The sequence below is a fragment of the Diabrotica virgifera genome, chromosome 5 (assembly GCF_917563875.1).
Source record: "Diabrotica virgifera virgifera chromosome 5, PGI_DIABVI_V3a".
Taxonomy (NCBI): domain Eukaryota; kingdom Metazoa; phylum Arthropoda; class Insecta; order Coleoptera; family Chrysomelidae; genus Diabrotica; species Diabrotica virgifera.
In genome coordinates, this window is record NC_065447.1 from 193228964 (window position 1) to 193252724 (window position 23761).

General features: G+C 32.1%; 1 protein-coding gene across 1 annotated transcript in view; it reads left to right on the top strand.

The window, feature by feature from the left end:
* Positions 1–5639: 5639 nt before the first annotated feature.
* LOC114341755 (uncharacterized) overlaps positions 5640–23761 on the top strand; it is a 262233-nt gene continuing 244111 nt past the window's right edge. The window contains exons 1-2 of the mRNA XM_050652139.1: positions 5640–6415; positions 21825–22251. Coding sequence (XP_050508096.1) covers positions 6283–6415; positions 21825–22251 — 560 coding nt within the window. The 5' untranslated portion in view covers positions 5640–6282. The remainder of the gene's footprint in view (positions 6416–21824; positions 22252–23761) is intronic.

Sequence of the window (23761 nt, forward strand, 5' to 3'; positions counted from 1 at the left end):
TTTGGATGAGGTAATATAAAATTTGACACTCATAAAATTTTGGTTATTGCTATTGGTTTAATTTAAACGGAAATGAATCTTTCGGTGTTAATTTCTTTTCTAAATTTAGTTATACTTTGATGTTGCTTAACGATTTTACGATTAGGAAGTTATTTTTACAGTTATTAAGTATACAAAAGTGTGCTACGGGGTTTGTTGTAACAAAACGTTGGGACTTGTTGAAACATGCTACAACTTGAGCTGAATCTTATTAAATTTATGATCTACAATATAAAAACGTATTATTTAATTTTTTCTTCAAGAATGAGACAATATTAATAAAAATCAGAAAGGGCAACTCAAAGCCAGAAAGTGAAGTCTACTACTTCAGCGGAAGTTTTAGATAATCAATGTAGCATAAGACAAGCAAGTAAAACTTTGGGACTGTGGCATGTATGTCTATATCGATATATAAAAAAAAACGAAAAACAATTAGAGTCTACAAGTTTAAACCAGGGATAGTTTTTACAGCCGAAGAAGAAAGTAAAATGGCTTCGTATATTCTGAAGTGCGCCGAAATATATATATTGCGGAATGGGATGTTTCATCGCCGCCGGTTCATCGCCGCCGTTTCGATGCCGCCGGTTCATCGCCAGTCCATTTCATCGCCGGCCGTTTTATCGCCAGTTAGTCAGTTGATCTTGTATTATGGGAGATGACACGACACGACGTTAAATTCAGTTCAAAACTTATGACAAATAAATAGATAAAAAATATTATTATATTAATTTACTGTTCTATTTCTACTTCCCCTAAATTTGATACTAAACAATATTAAATTTGTAGTGTTAAATTATATTTTATATTATAAAAGTTTAAAAGGCTATTAAAAGATTAAGTATGGCAACGGGAATGGTCATATCTCGCATTTCCTAGAATTCCTAATTAATACTAAAAATAAATAATAAATGTAACTGTCGAAAATTGGTCGAAAATTCGGAAATATACAGTTAGCGATTAACTGACTGGCGATGAACCGGCGGCATCGAAACGGCCGGCGATGAATCGGCCGGCGATGAACTGGCGGCGTCGAGACGGCGGCGATGAACTGGCGGCGATGAAACGTCCTAGACCCATATATTGGACTAATTCCCATGGAGATGCGAAAACTGGGTTACCAATGTGCCGTGAAACTCAGTGCTAAGCAACTTACTTCTTCTTGGTATCAAAAGTATACACTTGGTCCAGATTGAGTCCAAAATTTTATGCGTGGAAATCTACATTTACCTTTAAGAACACCGGAAGCCACGGTATTAAGTAGAGCAACATCTTTCAACAGGAATAACGTTGGTATTCTCTTTGAAATATACCAAAAAATTAGAATTTTCTTACTGTTACAACCTGCCCTAATAGATGTTACAACTAGCCCCAAGCGCGGGGTAAGTTGTAACAATGCACTTTTTTGGTAAAATGCTAGTTGATTAATAAATACCATTCTTTTTTAACTTTTTTTTCAGATCGATTTTATTCATAAAGAGTTAAACTAGCGTTTAGAGTTTAATTAGCGATAATTGGGAAAGTCGCTGTCGAGATATATTTGATTTTATGAAAATTGTTACAACTAGCCTCCTGCTCCCCTAACTATCTTATACAATAATTATTCAAATTTTGGGTACATAGTTCATGCCGAAAAAAGATCCTTGATATGCCGAAAATTAGAGCATGAATTTAATTTAGAATGCCGATAATGGGGACTTACGACACTTTTTATTTTATTAATTTTTTAAATATTATGAGTTTGTTTTAGGATAAAGTAAATATTCTGTGTGTAATTGTGATAGATTTTGTTAGCCAAAACAATAATCGGATTACACTTTATTCAGCTAATTTGGTTACTAACCTAATTAAAATGAAGCTCCATTGTGCTTAACGTGCTAAAGGTGCCGATAATAGGTACGTTTACCTTATTAGAAATATTTTCGAAAAAAAAAATGTTCATGTGTATCTTAATTTTTATTTTCTTCGTTCGTAAATCGTGACCGTCTTGATCATTATTATTAATATGATTTGTAAATAAAAATATTTATAATATAGATCTATTTGCTCTCCGAGCACTTTACATTTCATTCTGAAAGACAGATTCTTCAATTAAGAACGGGAGATCACCCTGTAATATGCGCCACAAAGCCTTTTAGACTGGATGTGGAGTTCTCACGAAAACTCCGTCGCGCTATAAAACAATTGCCAGTAACGCGCAAAACTTCAGCATAACCGGCGAGTTCACATCTGTCGGTATATTGTGTTTGTGACGAATGTCGTGACTGAAAGTTGCATGCTGAATAATCTTAAGACGCACAATTGTTGCCTTCCATAAATTAATTTTTGCTTTAAACTACGGTTTGTATGCAGTCCTGTTCTTTCTAGAATTAATAATGAAAGGGTAAAATTTAAATAAATACTTAAGGGATCTAGATTGTAAGAGTCGATTAGAAGGGAACTTAAAAACCTTTGGTAACGTATTTTTTATATTTGTCATTGTTCTGAAGCTATATTCTTGTGGCATTTTCATATATTATTATTTACTATTTTTATTTAGAATTAACATGATTTTAGTTTAAAAGATGTTTATTTTGATGTTCCTATTTTAATTTCTGGGCTCATTCGTAAAAAACAAGTTAAACAAATTATTTTGTTTAATTTTTAAAATTAAAACGTCAAAATAAACAAATTTTAAACTGAAATTTTGGTTAATTTTCAGTAGTAATAACCCAAGGACATTGATAATTGTTCGAAAAAATTTTATAACAGATTTCGAAAGCTTGTTGCTTGGAAACAGACCGACGCCGTAGGCGGAGGTCTGTTGCCTGTAAGCAACAAGCTTGAGAAAGTTGTTAAAAAATTTTTGAGCATTTATCAATGTTCGAAGGTTATTCGGATAGAAAATTTTTTGCTGGTTATGAAAAAAAAAATACAGAGCAGAAACAATTTATTTAAATGTGCAATTAACAAAGGAACAATTAGAAAAATTTAATGAAGATTTATAATTTCATTAATATTCTCATCAGTATTACAACCAAATCGTGAAATTTTGAAATATTGAATATTTGAAATGTCAAAATCGAAATGAAACGAAATGTAGGTATCCATAGCTACATGATTGAGTGAAAACAGCCCATGGGATCTGTTTTCAGTATAATGTTGGTTTTATTGGTTGTATTCAATCAGATGACCACAAATTAATTGATTTCATTGGATTTCTAATTGAGCAAAAAATTTTCAATAAAATTTTATCCTGATAATATTGTATTTGAAATCTAAATGATGTAAAACATGTTTTCGTCTTTTCTCAGAACTTAAAACTTTTAAAATGTTTTTAAAAAAATTTAATAATTTTTCTTTTTAATAAGAAGATAGAAATAATTTTTATTAAGAAGAATCTAGTTCAACCCGCCTATTCAGCCTTTTTTTCTTATTATGTAAAGGTGATTCTCGCCACTAAAAAAGTTGTATATATATAAATTTAAAGGTTAAATCTATTCTGTACGACGTAATTATCCATTTAATCCAAATCTTTGCCTAGAAAGAACACTATGTCCTTCTTGTTATTTTTTAGTTTTCTTTTGTCTTAAAGTAACATCAAAATACCTAATTAAAAAAATAACATTTTGATACGTCTTTTACAATTCACAAAAACTTTTCATCAATCATTTTGAAATTTCAATTTTAAAAGTCCTGACAAGCGAAGTGGGCACCAGATGCTCCGGGGTCGGTTCTGATAGGGTATTCGTGTTCAGCAACCCCAAAAACCCCCGAGTAACCAAATCTGGCCCATAATATACTTATTTTGATATGTTTCTGTACTTTTGAATGCATTTTATGCACTTAAAAAATAGTACATTGTTTACCGGGTAGGAAAAGCTTAACATTCCTGGACGACTGTGAAGATTGCTAAGTCGAGGCGCAAGCCGAGACTTAGCAACACAGAGTCCAGGAATGTGGCTTTTCCTACGAGGTAAACATACTATTTTTCCGCAAATCGTTTAAAATTCGACAGATATTGATTGATTAAAAAAAAACGCGATAATTTTATTCCCAAATAAATGGTTCTTTGAAATTCCTAATAAAATTACTTGGGTTACTATGGAAATGTATTGAGGTTGAATTGTCAAACTTGACGCTTATAAATTTAATTGCTGGTGTTCTCGAAAGTAAAATGATAAGTGATGATGAAATTTCCATTCCTGGGACTCCTCCAGAGCTGGTTGAGGCAGTGAATACTGCTTCATTAGAATTATTGCCAAAGAAATCAAGAGAAAAGTACGAAAATGCATACAGACGTTTTATGGATTATCGCATGAGTAAAAATACGAGTTCTTTCTCAGAAAATGTTGTAATGGCATACTTCCTAGACCTTTGTTTAAAGATGAAATCTTCAACATTATGGGCCAATTATTCAATGCTGAAGTCAACCCTTGCACTTAAACACAATGTAGATATATCTACATACTCAAAACTTCGTTCTTTATTGAAACGGCAAGCTCAAGGTTATAGGGCAAAGAAATCTAAGATTTTAACGAAGGAAGAAATTGAAAAATTTATCCAGGAAGCTCCAGATAAAGAAAATTTAATGATTAAGGTAATTTACAAGGTTTTAATAGCAATGTGTTTTCTATCATTTATGTAGAACACTAACAACTGTACGGAAATATCATTTCCTTACAGTAAGGAAATGACATTTCCTTACAGTAAGGAAGTCCTGACTTTTCCTTCAAGAAATTTTGACAGGAATGTCAAAATTTCCTGGCGATTTGCGGAAAATTAAATTTTATGCATTTCGACATTTCCCGGCGTCATGCGTCATCGTGAACCAATTGCAAAAATTGACAAGCCTCTAGATGCTGTATTTTAAAAATCGGTTTATTCTGGTGTTTTAGAATAAATCAATGGCTTTAGTCTAATACACCAGAAGTGTGCTAAATGCCCTGGTCTATTATTGGCTTCTTTAAATTCAAATAATTTCACAATTAAGTAAAAAGTAAACTGACGATTATGACACCATGAAAATCATAAAAACATAAAAGCTCCAGGAAGCGACGAGGTACCACTTAAATTCTCAAAATACTGTCGAGAAACAATGATTGAAAACAATCATCGTTGTTGTATTTTTTTAAAAAAATTTAAATATCAAGCATGTACCAGACCATTGGAGAATCAGTATTACTATACCATGACACAAATAAAGAAATAGTAAACATCCTATCAATTATCTTGGTAAACAAAACTCCTTAACCAATAACAAGGGTATTTGCTAATAATATCAACGAAACTTACATAATCAGTGAACAACAAGGCTTTTGACAAAATTAGTAAGAAAGCAATGAAATATAACTGATGTGCTTTGTAGATCTGACTAAAGCCTTTGTTTGCGTTAGAACATATAGATGATGTTTTAAAATTAATAAAAAAATGGCATCAAAGAATGGTAAATATATTTAAAGACATTAGCACTAACAAAAACACAAATTGTATATGGGAATTTAATTCTGGTCTGCAAATTGAAAGATCTTTTCCACGTAAATATTAAACAACAGAGGGAAGTAGATGCAGCCTTGTCCCACGCCCTTACTTATATCGACTTGTTCTGTAAATAGACTTGGAGATTCCTTATTCTACCTTTTGATTCCAGTACAGATGTTGGATCATCCTCATATCTCTTCATCAATACCAATTTCCTTTAACGGCTAACTATAACGATATATGTGTTGGACCATTCTCATATCTATTCCATGAAGACCAATCTTCCTTAACGCCTGTATTAATTTCTGTTCACTTACTCTTAACATTTAATGATCTTGCTGTTTCACCTAAATTAATTTGTATTTACAAAAAAATCTGAAGTACAAATGGAAACGTTAAAATAAACCTATTTTCAACTAAAATTGTAGTTAAATTTACCTTTCAAATTGGAAATTGTTTTCAGGACACAGTTTTTGAAATTTAAACAAATTCTTAAACAAAATACTACAACACCTTGACTAAAACAAATTTCAACTGATATCATACACCAGGGAATAAACTTTTCTGATAAAATTAACCGATTAACACTAAGACAAAAATTGGTGGTAACGTCATTTTCTTTTTTTTTTATTTATATTTATTTTATATTTTTTCTTATTTTGAATAGTTTGTTTAAAAATAAAAAGCATACTAAAAACAGGACTGCATTTTAAATTGTAAAAAAGAATATAAAATAACTATTTAATATATTCTACTTTAGAAAGGAACACTAAAAAATTATGCAGCATGCTAGAGTATCAGTCTTCACAAAATCATGAAGAATTTGTCGAAAAAAATCCGGTGGTTCTACCACAAAACGATGGAAAATTATCGTTAACTAAGCTCTGGGAAACTATTGTACGTACAAATCGTCTTCCAGGTAAGAACAATACATCATAATATAGTTTTTGAATACTTTTGGTTATTATCTGACTTGCACCCATCCACAGATAATATCCATTTGACTTCTTCGATTTCGAAAATCATACCATTTTTTATTGAAGATTCTTCCATTTCTTTTGACCTTATGATAAATCTGACACTGCGTCGATTTTGACGAAAGTCTGCTGTAGAAAAGCTCAAGACCAAATTTTAGAACATCATTATCATTCCCTTTGCCTCTATCCCTATGCAGGTTGTCCTTCATAAATACATTTCTTCATAGATAAAGGCATTTTATATTTAATTTCGATTCAGACATTTTATATTTAATTTCGATTCAGAAATCATTACCATCTCTCTATGGACCATTTCGAACTTTTGTTCTCCTCAGGAGAGCTTGTAATGATGCTCTGAACCGAAATTAGACATATTCGCCAAGTACGCCAATTACAAAGAAATAATCAACATTTAGACGGACTCGCAACCTGTATTAAAGAAACGACGAAACCCAAAAGACTCCATTTTCAAACAAATAAATATTTAAAAATAAAATCCTTGGATTTCTTAATTCGGAAACAGATTCTCGCTTATACCTATTAGCCATCCTTCTAAAATTTGCAAGAAATAAAGGGTGATGAATGCAGAGATCGCGAGTGCGTCTAAATGTTGATTATTTCTTTGTAATTGGCATACTTGGCGAATATGTCTAATTTCGGTTCAGAGCATCATTACAAGCTCTCCTGAGGAGAACAAAAGTTCGAAATGGTCCATAGAGAGATGATAATGATCTCTGAATCGAAATTAAATATAAAATGCCTTTATTTACCTGCGGTTTTACTCACGTATTGAGTACTAGGAAGCAGATTTGTTGATCTTTGCCTCGTTGAATTGATGTGTTGTGGAGTGCAACTATATAGACTCTCCATGTCTCTGCATTCATCACCCTTTATTCCTTGCAAATTTTAGAAGGATGGGTAATAGGTATAAGAGAGAATCTGTTTCCGAATTAAGAAATCCAAGGATTTTATTTTTAAATATTTATTTATTTGAAAATGGAGTCTTTTGGGTTTCGTCGTTACATTTCCTCATGTTTCTATCCTGGGACATACCAATGTCAATCTCCTTTACCGACATGTCCTACTTAAGCGTCTTCCCAGGTCTTCTTTGGTATTCCTCTCTTACTTCTTTCAGGAACCAGCAGAGTAGGTATTCTTCATATTGGGTGATTATCGTGTCGAGGTTGAACATGACCAAACTTATCCATCTTAACCTATGCTTTCTCATTTTGGCATCAATTGCTGCCACCCCTAGACTTCCCATAATATAATAATTCTTAATTTTATATTTTTTTGTTAGTTCACTCATCCATTTAAGTTTTCTCATTTCTGTCACATGTATTCGTTGTTATTCTTTCTTTTTAATTGCTCAACATTCAGTTCCATACATTATAATTCGTTTTACTGCTGTTTTACAGATTCTTCTCTTCAGCTTCATTGGAAGTTTTCTGTCACACAACACACGCTTCCTTCCACTTCATCAATCCAACCCCAATTCTACTGCATGCATCTCCATCCATTTCTTTATTACTTTGTATAATACCGATCATAGGTACTTTGTTTTACCTACTCTTAATTTTCACAATCATTTCACCATCCAAAGATATGATTTTATTTATAGTAACTCAGACGATTAAGAGGATCGGTACGTTTTTTCGGCTGCAATGCTATTCAAATGGGGATTAATTTTTTTCTAATCCTGAGAAAACTAATAAGTATTTTTAAAAAATTTAAACGCAGAATGAAAGATTACGTTATTAGCGAGGGCCGAAAGTACCTGAGAACTTCTATAATGTTTATTTTAATAAGTTACAGGGGTGAAAAACTAAGAGAAAATTTAGTGTAATTTTTAATTTCAAATATCTAATTCAAAATAAAATTTTTATTTATTCTAAGGGACTTACGGCCCTCGGTAATAATTTAGTCTTTCATTCTGCGTTTAGATTTTTCAAAAATATTTATTGGTTTTTTCAGGATTCGAAAAAAATGAACACAATGTACGTGATAATATTTTCCAAATCTATCTTTGTCATACAACGCACTTAGTCGAATAGAATATTGTCAGTCAGACACTGACAATCAGTGACAATTCTAAATAATTATTTGACATGAATCGGGAATATTTTTAGTTGTTGATTAAATAATATTGATAAATAATTGTGTATTTGATAAATAATTGATTTAAGAGGTGAACTTTATAAAAAGTTATTTATTGTGTATTATTTATGGAAGATAGAAGCAGAGAATACATCAAGATATATTCTGTGATCCAAGTATTTTGTTATTAAAGATGTTCAAAATTGTAAGCGTTCCATAGTAACAATATATTATTAAAAAATCACTTTAACACTTTTGCTCTTTTCTCGATTGAGTATTAGTTTTTGTTGTAGGTACATATAAATTACTACAATCACTGAATACATAGCTAGTGAAAAAATTATCACATTTATTAACTGAATTAATAATTTGCAATTATACAAAAAATAACAGTTATCCAAGAACATTCAAAAGCCATCTCTTTAAGCTAGTTATGACATTGTCAAGTAGAATGACATTCTAGTAATATGTACATATCCATACCAGTGTGAATTTTACTACACGTAATTTGCCATGTAAAGACAGAAAAGGTAGGGATAGCTGTAAAATATTTGCGAATTATGTACCCATAACCTTAAATGAACATTACAGAGATTCTGTTTTGTCCCACTGTTTTAAATCTTTTTCCTCAAGAGTTTGTCTCTACTGTTTCAGTTTTTCTTGTCGCTTTCACCATTTTCATACTAACACTATATAATAAGTATACATTAATCGAAGGGGTCGGGCAATAAGGGACCTAAGCCTCATTTAAAAAGTTTTTAGTAAATCACGTTTAAAGTTTTTAACAAAATCCTGAAATCATATTTTTATATTTTATAATTAGTATGGTATAGTTAGACCCAAACCCAGACATCCAAAGTGAAAGTTATCCTCCAACACCAAATTGTTCTATATGGTCCATATAATATTCAGAAAAAGTCACACCATTTTGAGCGTCGGGTTTGGGGGGGAGAGGGGGGAGAAATCTGTAAATTCGTAGTTTTTTACGTTTTTCGTCAATATTTCTAAAACTATACGGTTTACCATGAACAACCCTGTATACAAAATTGTTCTACATTAAATTTGAAATAAAAAAGGTCCTATGCATAACCCTTCTAAAATGACCGGTTCCAAAGTTACGGAGGTAGTATAATATAATTGGCCCAAAAAAAGGCCTAACCCAGACATCCAAAGTAAAAGTTTTCCTTCAACACCAAATTGTTCTGTATGGTCCACATATTGTTTAGTAAAAAGTTACACCATTTTGAGCGTCCGGTTTGGGGAGATGGGGGAGATGGGGGGAGAAGTCGGTAAATTAGTAGTTTTTTTAAGTTTTTCGTCAATATTTCTAAAACTATGCTTTAGCGTAAGGAATGTTCTATAGAAAAATGTTCTACATAAAATTTAAAACAAAAAAGGAACTATACATAATTGTTATAAAATCAACGTTTCCAGAGTTACGGAGGGTGAAAAGTGGAGGTTTTCGATACTTTTTATATTTACCGATTTCTCCCCCCTCTCCCCCCAAACCCGACGCTCAAAATGGTGTGACTTTTTTCTGGACATTATGTGGACCATATAGAACAATTTGGTGTTGGAGGATAACATTCACTTTGGATGTCTGGGTTTATACCATACATTGCCCAAAAAATATAAAAAGTATCGAAAACCTCGACTTTTCACCCTCCGTAACTCTGGAACCGTTGATGTTATAACAATTATGTATACAAGATTTTTTGTTTTAAATTTCATGTAGAACATTTTTGTATATAACATTGTTTACGCTAAAGCATAGTTTTAGAAATATTGACGAAAAACGTAAAAAAACTACTAGTTTACCGACTTCTCCCCCATCTGCCCTCTAAACCGGACGCTCAAAATGGAGTGACTTTTTTCTGAAGACTATATGGACCATATAGAACAATTTGGTGTACGAGGAAAACTTTTACTTTGGATATTTGGGTTGGGCCTTTTTTGGACCAAGTATACTATACTACCTCCGTAACTTTGGAACCATGCATTTTAGAAAGATTATGCATAGAGCCTTTTTTATTTCAAATTTAATGTAGAATAATTTTGTATAGAAGGTTGTTTATGCTAAACCGCATAGTTTTAGAAATATTGGCGAAAAACTTAAAAAACTACGAATTTACCGATTTCTCCCCCCTCTCCCCCCCAAACCCGACGCTCAAAATGGTGTGACTTTTTTCTGGACATTGTGAGGACCATATAGAACAATTTGGCGTTGAAGGATAACTTTCACTTTGGATGTCTGGGTTATGCCATCTTTTGGATCAACTATACTATACTAAATGTTTACCTTAATTCCTTACATGCATAATAAATTATTAAATATATTTTTTCAAAGAAAGATACACCATGAAACTGCATTTTTTGGGAAAAAAATTATTAAACAAATAAATGTGGCTTATGACCTTTTTGAAAATAACAAAATGAATCATTATTTTTTATTAAAAAAAATCGGTTTCATCATCCCTGTCTACTTCCTCTGCTTCATCAACTTGGGTATAGTCTTGTTTAATGTTACTTGTACTGATTCCAATAATACTGAGATAAAACTGCTGGTTTATGAGAGGAATATTATTGTAAAAGTTTCTTTATATCCTGAATTTTTTTGATGTTCAGTACTATTGGTCCTCCATATATATATATTTTTTAAGCTTTTTGTTGTCACCAAACTTTACAACCCTCTTGCTCTTACCAACATTTACTTAATCAAACGCTCCATTTAGGGTGTGTTTAATGAATATGGAATTTGGCTGTTCGCTATCGAACCAAGAAGGGAACAAGCCACCTACTAAATAAAAAAAAATTCCAAAGCCATATTTCAAAAAAAAAAAAATAAAAAAAAAAAATACTTTTCTGGTCTTAAAACGTGCTATTGACAAACGAATTTAAATAGAATATTAGTGTTAATGGCTCTTTATCAATAAACAAATTTAAAACAGGTTATTTAAGGCTACGTTTTACTAAAAAAGTAAATTTAATGTAATTATAACATTATACACAAGCCACATATCCTACAGCAAGAAGGTCTCAAGCCACTAAAATGTTTACTTACCTTTCTCGGAGAAGAATCATGACTTTCGCTGGAACTCGTGTGCGGAGAATATTCTCGATCCTTTACAGAATCGTGAGAGTCAAAATCCGAACCTGAACTACTGTATTTTTCCTTATAAAATAATTGTTTTTCTTTCAACACACTTCGATCATGTGTCGCCATGTTGATTTTACTGTGGCTTATGACGTTCTTGTTTAAAAATTTTCCATGATTTTGCAAGTCGGCTTTGCAACAAGGTCGTTATAGCCTGGTGACCACATCTATTGCCCAATAGCCGTAAAACTTCGCTGGGGGCTTGAGACCATTGTTACAGAGTCCGTTTTACTAAAATCTTCAAATTTCAAAAATGTGCCTTAGGTCCCTTATTGCCCGGAGCCCTTCAATCTATAGTTTCGCTGTTCTCTGATTCGATACTAATGAGAGGAAATACGTACCATGCACTGATCCTTGTTGCAATCCTATTTTCACATGAAATTTTTCAGTCTCTTCCACACGTCCTTACACCAGTTGTAACTATCTAATACATATCCCTCACAATCTATAACTTTCACCAGAGTCTTCTTTCTTATTAAGTGCGCACCACATAATCTCTCGAGGAACTCTATAATATGCTTTTTTGGGAGCAATGAATACTATAATGATCATTTGTTTCTTTATTCCTGTACTTCGTTGTTGCATCTGCAAATCTTCGTTGAAATCTTCAATGCAAATGAATGAAAATTTGCAGACATATGAATCCGCGGGAACAATAAACTAATAGTCAATAAAAAAAATTTTTAGGTTTAATAATTTTTTAAATAAAAAAAATGATTTTAATGGAAAAATGCTTAAATTCTCTTGTTTTTTACAATGTAGAAATTTGAAACTTTTACGGATTGTAGCTAATGATATGAACTATACATAATTTCACTTTTTACGTTAATTGTTTACGTTATGCTTTATAAATAAACAATAAAGTTTCAAATTTTGAACGCTCATATATTTATTTATATGTATATAAATCGGCTTTTATTCGTGTCAAATTTCAATACGATACGAAACAAAACTTCAACCAAAACTCGAATTCAAAAAATTTGTGTTTTTATGGTAGTCTTAGAAAAACCACCGGTAGAGACGTTTTGTGCTACAATTAACATTAGAATTCATTTTGTCGTATTAATTAATTAAACGCTTTTCTTTAGTTCAATCGTTTGGGTTAAATCTTTTGACGTTAATTTGACTGCCTTTTCTTCAATGCAAATGACTAAAAATTTGCAGACATATGCATTCGCGAGAACAATATACGAATAGGCAATAAAATTTTTTTGTTTATTAATTGTTTAAATAAAAAATCGATTTTAACGTAAAATGCTTAAATTCTCTTGTTTTTTACAATGAAGAAACTTGAAACGTTTACAGATTGTAGCTAATTATATGAACTATGCATAATTTTACTTTTTACGTTAATTGATTATGTTATACTTCATAAATAAACTATAAAATTTCAAATTTTTTGCCAATTTCGACTACTTTTCATGTTTGTACATCATATGTTTATACATATTTTAATAAACATGGCGATATAATAATATTTTAATGTTTGAAAAGTGTAAGACTAAAAAGTAAAAAATAAACAAATATGAAAAAAATATTTTTAAGAAACGCTTTTCTTTAGTTACAAGTGACTAAAATCAAACATATAAAAAAATCAACTAAAAAGCAATAAATAAAAAAAATAAAAAAAATCTAACACATTCGTTAAAGAAAAGCGTGGTGCGAAAACCCTTTATTCGATGAAGACGCGCCATGCTTTTCTTTGACGAATGTTTTAGATTTTTTTTATTTTTTTTATTGCTTTTTAGTTGATTTTTTCATATGTTTAATTTTAGTCACTTGTAACTAAAGAAAAGCGTTTCTTAAAAATATGTTTTTCATATTTTTTTATTTGCTCTATGTTTGGCTACTTTATATGTTTTTGAATCTCCTTACCTGATATCAAGTTGATCGTATAGAGTTGTACACACATCTGCTTTAGCTTTTGCTGCTTTCGCTTCCTCTCTATGTGCGATCTATTTTCTTGCCACTGTTTATATAGTTTTCTCTTCTCTTTTTCTTTTTATTGAACTTCTTTGACCACCACCAGGTTTCGTTATTTTCAAACTTCTTTTCCCATAGGGGAACTTGACTTGTCTTGTAAGGAAACCTGTTATGACTCTGAGCTAATTCTTGCTTATTTTCCGAAGTACTTCAGTTCTATTAGCACATAGTCCTGCAATATACATCTTTCCATTTTGCATCATAAACTTACAACGAACTGATTTGTAACTAGTGTAATGTCGTTTATAGCAAACTGTTCATTATAAACGATAGAACGCCATAAAACAGAACACGGCTACAACGGCCAAAGCTCGCCAGTCCCTTTGAGTTCTTTGAAAACGATTTTGATTGTAGTATATACTTTTTAAGGTCGATGAGGAAAGGAGTTACAATAAATCTTTCTTTCTATCAAACCGATTAGTCACAATCATACATGAATCACCAAGAAACGATACTATCAGTGCTATTGTAATTAACCTAAAAATATAAAAATACGACCTTGAACTTAAATTTCATCTAAAACATTTACTGGACTTTATAGCGAACATAAATAAAATACCTAACTAAATATGGCCTTTTATTCCATTTTTATCATTGTGTTAATAATATTAATTTATGCTACCCTTGATTTTTTTTGCTAATTGTAGGCCTTAATATCAATGAGTAATGATATTACGCATTTTTGCATCATTATTTTAGTAGGCCCAAGGTGACTGCGAGTTATGACAACGTTTTGGGGCTAGATGTAAATATCAAGGGCGATTTCTATCAAATCCCTAGAAACCGGTTTTCCGATATATGGCCAGCACTTATTTATAAATTGCCCTTTAGCCATTACATACATAATGGGGAAAATGGGGTGCTCGTTAGCTGTTGATGTGACGGGAACGTTTAATAATTCAAATTTCAAATTTGTTCCAATTTTAATCCAATTCTTACAATTGGTTTTCAATCACTTATTATTACTCCTGGGATAAATGAATATAGGGTAATTGTATCTAAAAGTAAGTTTATTGATTGCAACACTAAACTGTCTAACAAGCCTATCCAATATTTCAAGTGCAATAGGGGAGGGAGGGAATGAGGGTAGATGGCTCTCATTGGAGCTGGGATACTTTGATCCAATGGAGTGCAAAGAGAAATAAAAAATATTACCATCATTATGGCATCTACACTCCTAACGGAGTGATTGCTGCCCTCTTTGGGCTCACTCAACGAAAAAGGTACGTAATATCAATAAAAATGTTAATTCAGACAAAAAACGCAATACTTAAAATTTGCTCAAGTCTTGGTTTTATTGGAACAACAAAGCGATGTTCATCAATTCATTATTTTCGTTAGTTGAGCCAATGTATTACGTTTATTGAATGGATTAACAGTCATTATGTATACCATAATATCACTTTATTGATACTACGAATTCTGTTCATTGAGTTAACGAACACTATTCATTGAAACAACAACGTCGTTAATTGACCGATGAAGACTATTCGTTGTGTCAATAACAGTGTTATCTCTTAACGTATTTCGTTTATTTGTACAATTATTTCCGTTTATTCTTACAATTAATTCCGTTAATTCCCACAATAAATACGGTTATTCTTACAAGCAATTCTATTCATTCTTACAATCAGTTTCGTTCGTTCCTACTATGAACGTATTTTATATTAATAATTACTGAATGCATTAGCCCAATGTATGATATTGATTAATAATAATTTTTTAAATCCCCCTTTTTTGTCCTACACCTAATGGACTTTACACTGTGTGATTTCTCATAATATGAGAAATCATATCATGATTTCACTTATACAGTGCGCTGGAATAAGTGTTACAATCCCCTTCCCCCCTTATTAAATTATTTATTTTTAGCACATAAGCAAAACGCTCGGACAGGTCTATTTTTAAAATAATCAAAGTATATTATAACATCAATGTTTCGAACTTTACACGATCCCTCTTTAGGTGACAGGCATAACTTTGATTTTTTTAAATATGAAAGTACATCATGTGACAGATCATTTAAAAGCGTTTGACATAGTGATTCCAAAAATATACAGTGTGTCCACGGATGGGGTGCCCAAGAGGAAAAACTTTTTTATTTTCAATTTTAGCGAAAAATGTCATTTTTGATAAAAAGTTTTGCTTGTTCTAAAACCCCATAAAACGAAATAAAATTCAAGTTTTTCAAAACCTGCTTAATTTTGTAGTCAATTTTATGTAAATCCCTTTAAATTTTTGCACTAAGTTCGAAATATTAACAATAATCTAGTGTTGCCGAGCTACAATGTAGGTAAGTAATTGTTAACTCCGATAAATAATTTGCGAATTGTCATTTTTTTCGACAATTTTAAGCTTTCAACAAAGAATTTATCTTGTGGACTGTCATTCTTGATCAATATATTGCTTAACATTGCCGACAAAAAAATGACAATTCGCAAATTATTTATCGGAGTTGACAGTTACTAAGTTACATTGTAGCTTAGCAACACTAGATATTGTTATGATTTCGAACTTAGTGCAAAAATTTATAGAGATTTACATAAAATGGACTACAAAATTAAGCAGGTTTTGAAAAACTTGAATTTTATTTCGTTTTATGGGGTTTTAGAACAAGCAAAACTTTTTATCAAAAATGACATTTTTCGCTAAAATGAAAATAAAAAAGTTTTTCCTCTTGGACGCCCCATCCGTGGACACACTGTATAACACTTTAATCCTTTTTGAGAGTGCAGATGCAAAATTTCGATCGAATTCTTTATAAACGCATTCATTTTTTTTTTGGAATCCTGAGAAAACTAATAAGTATTCTTGAAAAATTTAAAATCAGAATAAAAGATTGCATTATTACCGAGGGCTGAAAGTCCCTTAGAATAAACAAAAAGTTTCTTTTGAATGGTATATTTTAAATTAAAAATCATACTAAATTTTCTCTTTTTCACCCCTGTGACTTATTAAAATAATCATTATAGAAGTTCTTAGGGACTTCAGACCCTCGATAATACTGTAATATTTTATTCTACGTTTAAATTTTCAAAAATACTAATAAGTTTTCTCAGGAGTCGAAAAAAATTTAAAAAGAATTCGACCGAAATTTCACGATAATAGACACACGAAAACTTTCTTCTACTACGGACTACACTTGGAAACGAAATTAAATTATTATTCGGCACTTCGGTAGAGGTAACAGCATTGCTTAACAAATAATTATTTTTTAAACAATGGTAACACAGAGAAGCTAGGGGTATCACGATAAGGAAAAGGCGTTACATTTCAAATGGTCAAGCAAAACATTTATTGTCTCAACAACTACGTTTATTGTCACCATGAACGCATTGATTGTGGTTATTAAATGCAGTAGTAGATTGATTAATGCATTCGTTGTCACAACAATCAGTTTACATCTATACAATAATCATATATTACTCTATATTAACAACATTTGTACATTGTTTTAATGAAATCTGTACGTTGTCACGATAAACAAAGGTAATTGCTTGTCATCTACGAAATCAAGAAAGTAAGTTGTGATAATTAACATTATTTATTAAATATACGAAACTAAGTTATTGGCTGAATAAACTGAGTGTTATTAATTAATGTACTCTAGTTATTTTCACAATTATTATTCAATCATTGTGACAATAACCAAATACATTCGTCAATGTCTAAAAGTTTGTTGAAACAAAAAATTAAATTGTTGTTACAACGAAATACTATTCAATAATCACTGTTAATCAATATTACGAACTAAATTTTTTTGAGTGCTCTTCCGCTTCATTTTTCGCTGGGAATCAGTCCGCATTCACATTTTGATTTTACAATTGGTTGTGTGACCTGGCATCTTGGCTAAGAAAATATTATACAATGAGGTCATTCCATATCAACTTAACACACCTAATTTCCACCCCTCTTCAGATTTGGCTATAATTTGGAATACTCATAGTGGCTAGTAAAGGAAGCAAAAATACAAAATGTTAAATTTTTTCCTCAAGCCGTTTTCAAAATATGGTTATGTAAAGTTTTCCAAAAAAAAATCCAAAACACCGCGACCATACTTTATTGGATTGGTTGTAAAAGCTGTCCTAATTGAGCTAAAATTCTGAGCGAGGTGTCATTTTGCAGCATTTTTTAAGCTCTTTAGTGATATATTATACAACATAATGTTATAATAAACAAGTTTTTCTCAAACAAAAAAAAAATATTTTGAATAAGTTTTTTTCCAAAAAGTACATAATTTAAAATTTTCATAATATTGCTACTAATACATAGTAGGTACTGTTGTTAATAACATAAAAAAATTTATCATCAGATGGTGGTGGGTTCAACATAAAAAAAATTAATTTCACATTATACACTTATACAGTATGCGTATGGTGCAAATGAATGGAATAAATTCGTAATGTCACAAGCTGGCGACTGGAAGGAAAAATCCCGAAACAGGTCGATTTTTATTTTTAAATTGTAATTTTTTGGCATTTATATATCATACTAATGACGTCATCCATCTGGGCGTGATGACGTAATCGGTGATTTTTTTTAAATGAGGCTATAGGTCGTGTGTTAGCTCATTTAAAAAGTTATTTAATTCTCTGTTCAGTAATATAAATAATAACATAATTATTTATAAAGGGTGGCAAAAAAGTTTTTTTAATGAAATTAATTGACAAAAAATGAATGTATGTATTTTATCTATTTCTGGCAACAGTAAAATCTATTTTAAATTAAATAAATTACATATATTCTTGTTTTTTTGTCAATTAATTTAATTAAAAAAAATTGTTTTCCCACCCTGTATAAATAATTATATTATTGTTTATATTACTGAATAGATAATTGAATAACTTTTCAAATTACATAGCACACGACCTATACTCTCATTTAAAAAATCACCGATTACGTCATCACGCCCAGATGGATGACGTCACTAGTATGATATATATATGCCAAAAAATTTCAATTTAAAAATAAAAATCGACCTGTTTCGGGATTTTTCCTTAAAGTAGCCAACTTGCGACATTACGAATTTATTCCTTTCATTTGCACCATACTGTATGTGTGAAATTTTTTTTTTTTTATGTCGAACCCATCACCATCCCATAATAAGATTGTTATGTGTTATTAACAACAGTACTATGTATTTGAAGGAATATTATGAAAATTTTAAATTATGTAGGTACTTTTTGGAAAAATACTTAATCAAAATATATTTTTTTTGTTTGAGAAAAACTTGTTTATCATAACATCATGCTGTATATATCACTGTAAGCAGCTTTAAAAATGCTGCAAAATGACACCTCTCCCAGCATTCTAGCTCAATTAGGAGAGCTTCTACAACCGTTCCAATAAATTATGGTCGCGATGTTTTGGATTTTTTTGGAAAACTTCACATAACCATATTTCGGAAAAGGCTTGAGATAAAAATTTAAAATTTTGTATTTTTCTTTACCTAATCATCCACTATGAGTCCTCTAAATTTTAACAAAATCTAAATAGGCCAGGAAAAAATTAATTCAAAGTGTGTTGATTTGACCTGGAGTAGCTCAATGGCGAAAAGAAAAGAAAGCATGGTTGGCACCCCACGTTACTATAGAATTAATAATTGTTTAGGTACTTTTTGATATAATCTGTCGATCCTTCTTGTCGCCTAGGGCCTAGAGTATCGATGTACACCACCAGTGTTGGCGGTAGAAATTTTAGTAGACTGGTTAATTCGTACAATGATAAAAATTACATTATCACGGCACTGACACAAAATTACCACGGCACTGACTGTACCAGCCGTAGCCGAGTTGAAAGTGTCTGTTTCAACTGTGCTCATTTACCGACAAACGACCGGAGAGCACACATCACTCTGTGAGGCCATAAATAGGGGTTTGATCTTTTCTTAAAGAAAAAATAACATCATAACAAGTAACAAACAACGATCTTTGAAAAAAAGTCCATACAGAAAATATTGATAATTAAATTCGGTCAGCACATCTCCTGCGGCATGCTGTTATACAGTGCGCTGGAATAAGTGTTACCCATCCTTATTAACTTATTTACTTTTAGCACATAAGCAAAACGCTCGGACAGGTCGATTTTTAAAATAATCATAGTATATTATAGCATCGGTTATTATTTTACTTAATAACTTTTGTTTGAGAGAATAATAATAACTTTTTTTAGAGAATATTTAAGCGTTTTTAGCGACAAATTAACTGGTCTAATCTATTATCATTTTAATGTATAATTAAAGTAAAAATGTAATTCAGTTGTACGGGAGTTGATTTTAATGCTTCGCAATAATATTTAATTTATAGGCGTATAAAGTGTATTGCAGATGACTTTTCTTAAATAGTTAGTATTTTTGCAATGATAAACCTAACAAAAATTTTTGGGAACTATATTCTAAATATATACCTAAAATCACTTTTAATCACTTTTTCATTTGAGACTGGTAGATCTCAATTATAATTAAGTACAATTTCTTCTGGTTTTAAATACCAAAAAATTATCATAATAAAATTTTAAATTAACATTTCCAAGCAGGGAGGACTAGAGATAAAAAGAGACGGGCACTTTAATTTTCAAAAATAACTTAATAGTTCATTGTGGATTTTTAATATCTATCTATTTTTTATTATTTTTTTATTAATTTTTTCTTTCGTTTTGCTTTACTCTTTATGTGTTTATATATTTTTTATCTTTCTGTTTTTTGATCCTTTATTTTTACAATAATCACTTTTTTGTTCATGAACACTCATCATCGTTCTCTTTGCCTTATCCCTATGCGGGGTCGGCTTCCCTAATTGCATTTCTCCACACAATTCTATCTTGGGTCCTTGCTCCTGGGTCCTGGCTCCTTGCAGGAATCTGCACTTCAGCTACTCTTCGTATTGGATGATTAACGTCTCGACGTTGAACATGACCAAACCATCTCAACCTATGCTCTCTCATTTTGGCATCAATTGGTGCCACACCTAGACTTCCCCTAATATACTCATTTTTAATTTTATTCTTTCTTGTCACTCCACTCATCCATCTAAGCATTCTCATCTCCGCCACATGCATTCGTTGTTCCTCTTTCTTTTTCACTGCCCAACATTCAGTTCCGTACATCATAGCCGGTCTTATGGCTGTTTTATAGAATTTTCCTTTCAGCTTCATTGGAACCTTTCTGTCATACAACACACCACTTGCTTTCTTCCACTTCATCCATCCAGCCCTAATTCTACTGCATGCATCTCCATCTATTTCTCCATTACTATGCAATATCGGTCCCAGGTACTTAAAACTATTGCTTTTTACCATCCAAAGATACCATTTTATTTGTAGTAATCTTTAAATGAACATTACAAATACTCTGTCTTTGTCCTACTAAGTTTAAAACCTTTTTCCTCCAGAGCTCGTGTCCACTGTTCCAGTTTTTGTTCTAAGTCTCTTTCACTATTTCCTACTAACACGACATCATCAGCATACATTACGCACCATGGAATGTCACTATAAAACTAATGAGAATAAATACGGACTAAGCACCGAGCCTTGGTGCAATCCTAGTTTCACATGAAATTTATCAGTCTCTCCCACACATGTCCTAACACTAGTCGTTACTCCCTCATACGTATCCCTCACAATCTTTACATATGCACCGGGGACACCTTCCTTATTGAGTGCCCACCACAGAATCTCTCGAGGAACTATATCATATGCTTTCTCAAGATCAATGAATACCATATGAGCGTTTGTTTCTTTACTCCTGTATTTTTCCATCAAATGCCTTATAATGAAAATTGCGTCTGGTTTTGATCTGCCCTGCATAAAGCCAAATTGATTCTCGGATATGTCGATCTCTTCACGTATCCGTATATCAATTACTCTCTCCCATATTTTCATGGTGTAACTAATCAGTTTTATAGCCCTGTAGTTTGTACACTGCTGTATATCTCCCTTGTTTTTGTAGACAGGTACTAGTATACTGCTTCTCCATTCGTCTGGCATTTGTCCAAATTCCATAACTCTATTAAATAAACCTGCTAGCCACCTTGTTCCTGTCTCTCCCTTTTTTCCCTCCTGTCTCTCTCTTTTTTGTTCATAAACACTATAACCTATTAATCGAAAATTATTTGTTGCAGATGGCATCAGTGAAACCTTTCTCTATGAAGAGGTTCGTGACAAACTACGAGACCCAGAAAAAGAAGTCCGCCAGCACGCTCTCAGGGTACTTATGGACTTAATAAAGGTAACTCAACCTTCAAACCTAGATATCCGGATGCAAGACTTGGTCCCTGAAATCCTAAAAATATTAGGTCACTCCGCTCCATCCTTAAGAAAAAGTGCTTTAGATTCCCTTAAGAAATATTTAAAAGTTAGTAAAAATTACAACTACCTCATGAGAGAGTTGCTGAACTCTCCTGACCATTTGACCAATGCAGCTCCTTTTTTGATAAATCGTGAAACGGATGATTTGACAGTGATACTGGTAATAGAACAGTTATGGAAGGAACTAGAAGATCCTACCGTCAATCAAGAGATTCCTGCAAAATCTCTAGCCAGATTAAGGTAAGTTTAAAAACTTAGCAGAGACACTACTGGATCTGGTCGAATGTTTCTTAGTTGGTTTATGTTTCATCATCATCATTCTCTTTGCCTTATTAATATGTGGAGTTGGCTTCCCTAATTGCATTTCTCCACACAATTCTATCTTGTGTCATATCAATGTTAATCCCCTTTACCAACATGTCGTGCCTTATCGTCTCCCCCAGGTCTTCTTTGGTCTTCCTCTCCTATTCCTTACAGGGATCTGGACTTCAGCTATTCTTCGTATTGGGTGATTAACGTCTCGACGTTGAACATGACCAAACCATCTTAACATATGCTCTCTCATTTTGGCATCAATTGGTGCCACACCTAGATTCCCCTAATGTACTCATTTCTAATTTTATCCTTCTTTGTCACTCCACTCATCCATTTAAGTATTCTCATTTCCACCACATGCATTCGTTCTTCCTCTTTCTTTTTCACTGCCCAACATTCAGTTCCGTACATCATAGCCGGTTTTATGGCTGTTTTATAGAATTTTCCCTTTAGCTTCATTGGAATTTTTCTGTCACACAACACACCACTCGCTTCTTTGCATTTCATCCATCCAGCCCTAATTCTACTGCATGCATCTCCATCTATTCCTCCATTACTCTGTAATACCGATCCTAGGTACTTAAAACTATTGCTTTTCACAATCATTTTACCATCCAAAGATACCATTTTATTTGTAGTAACTCCATATTTAAATGAACATTCCAAATACTCTGCTTTTGTCCTACTAAGTTTTAAACCTTTTTCCTCCAGAGCTTGTCTCCACTGTTCCAGTTTTTGTTCTAAGTCTCTTTCACTATTTCCTATTAACACTACATTATCAGCATACATTAGGCACCATGGAATGCTACCCTGTAGTTTCGCTGTTATCTGGTCCAAAACTAGTGAGAATACATAAGGATTAAGCACCGAGCCTTGGTGCAATCCTACTTTCACCTGAAATTTATCAGTCTCTTCCACACCTGTCCTAACACTAGTCGTTACTCCCTCATACATATGTATCTCTCACAATCTTTACATATTCACCAGGGACTCCTTTCTTATTGAGTGCCCACCACAGAATCTCTCGAGGAAACCTATCATATGCTTTCTCAAGATCAATGAATACCATATGAGCGTTGGTCTCTTTATTACTGTATTTTTTCATCAGTTGCCTTACAATGAAAATTGCATCTGTTGTTGATCTGCCCTGTATAAAGCCAAATTGATTATCGAATATTTCAGTTTCTTCACGTATCTGTCTATCAATTATTCTCTCCCATATTTCCATGGTGTGGCTAAGCAGTTTTATAGAACTGTAGTTTGTACATTGTTGTATGTCTCCCTTGTTTTTGTAGACAGGTACTAATATACTGCTTCTTCATTCGTCTGGCATTTGTCCAACTTCCATAATTCTATTAAATAGACCTGCTAGCCAACTTATTTCTGTCTCTCCCAATGCTCTCCATACTAATCCAGGAATATCGTCTGGTCCTAC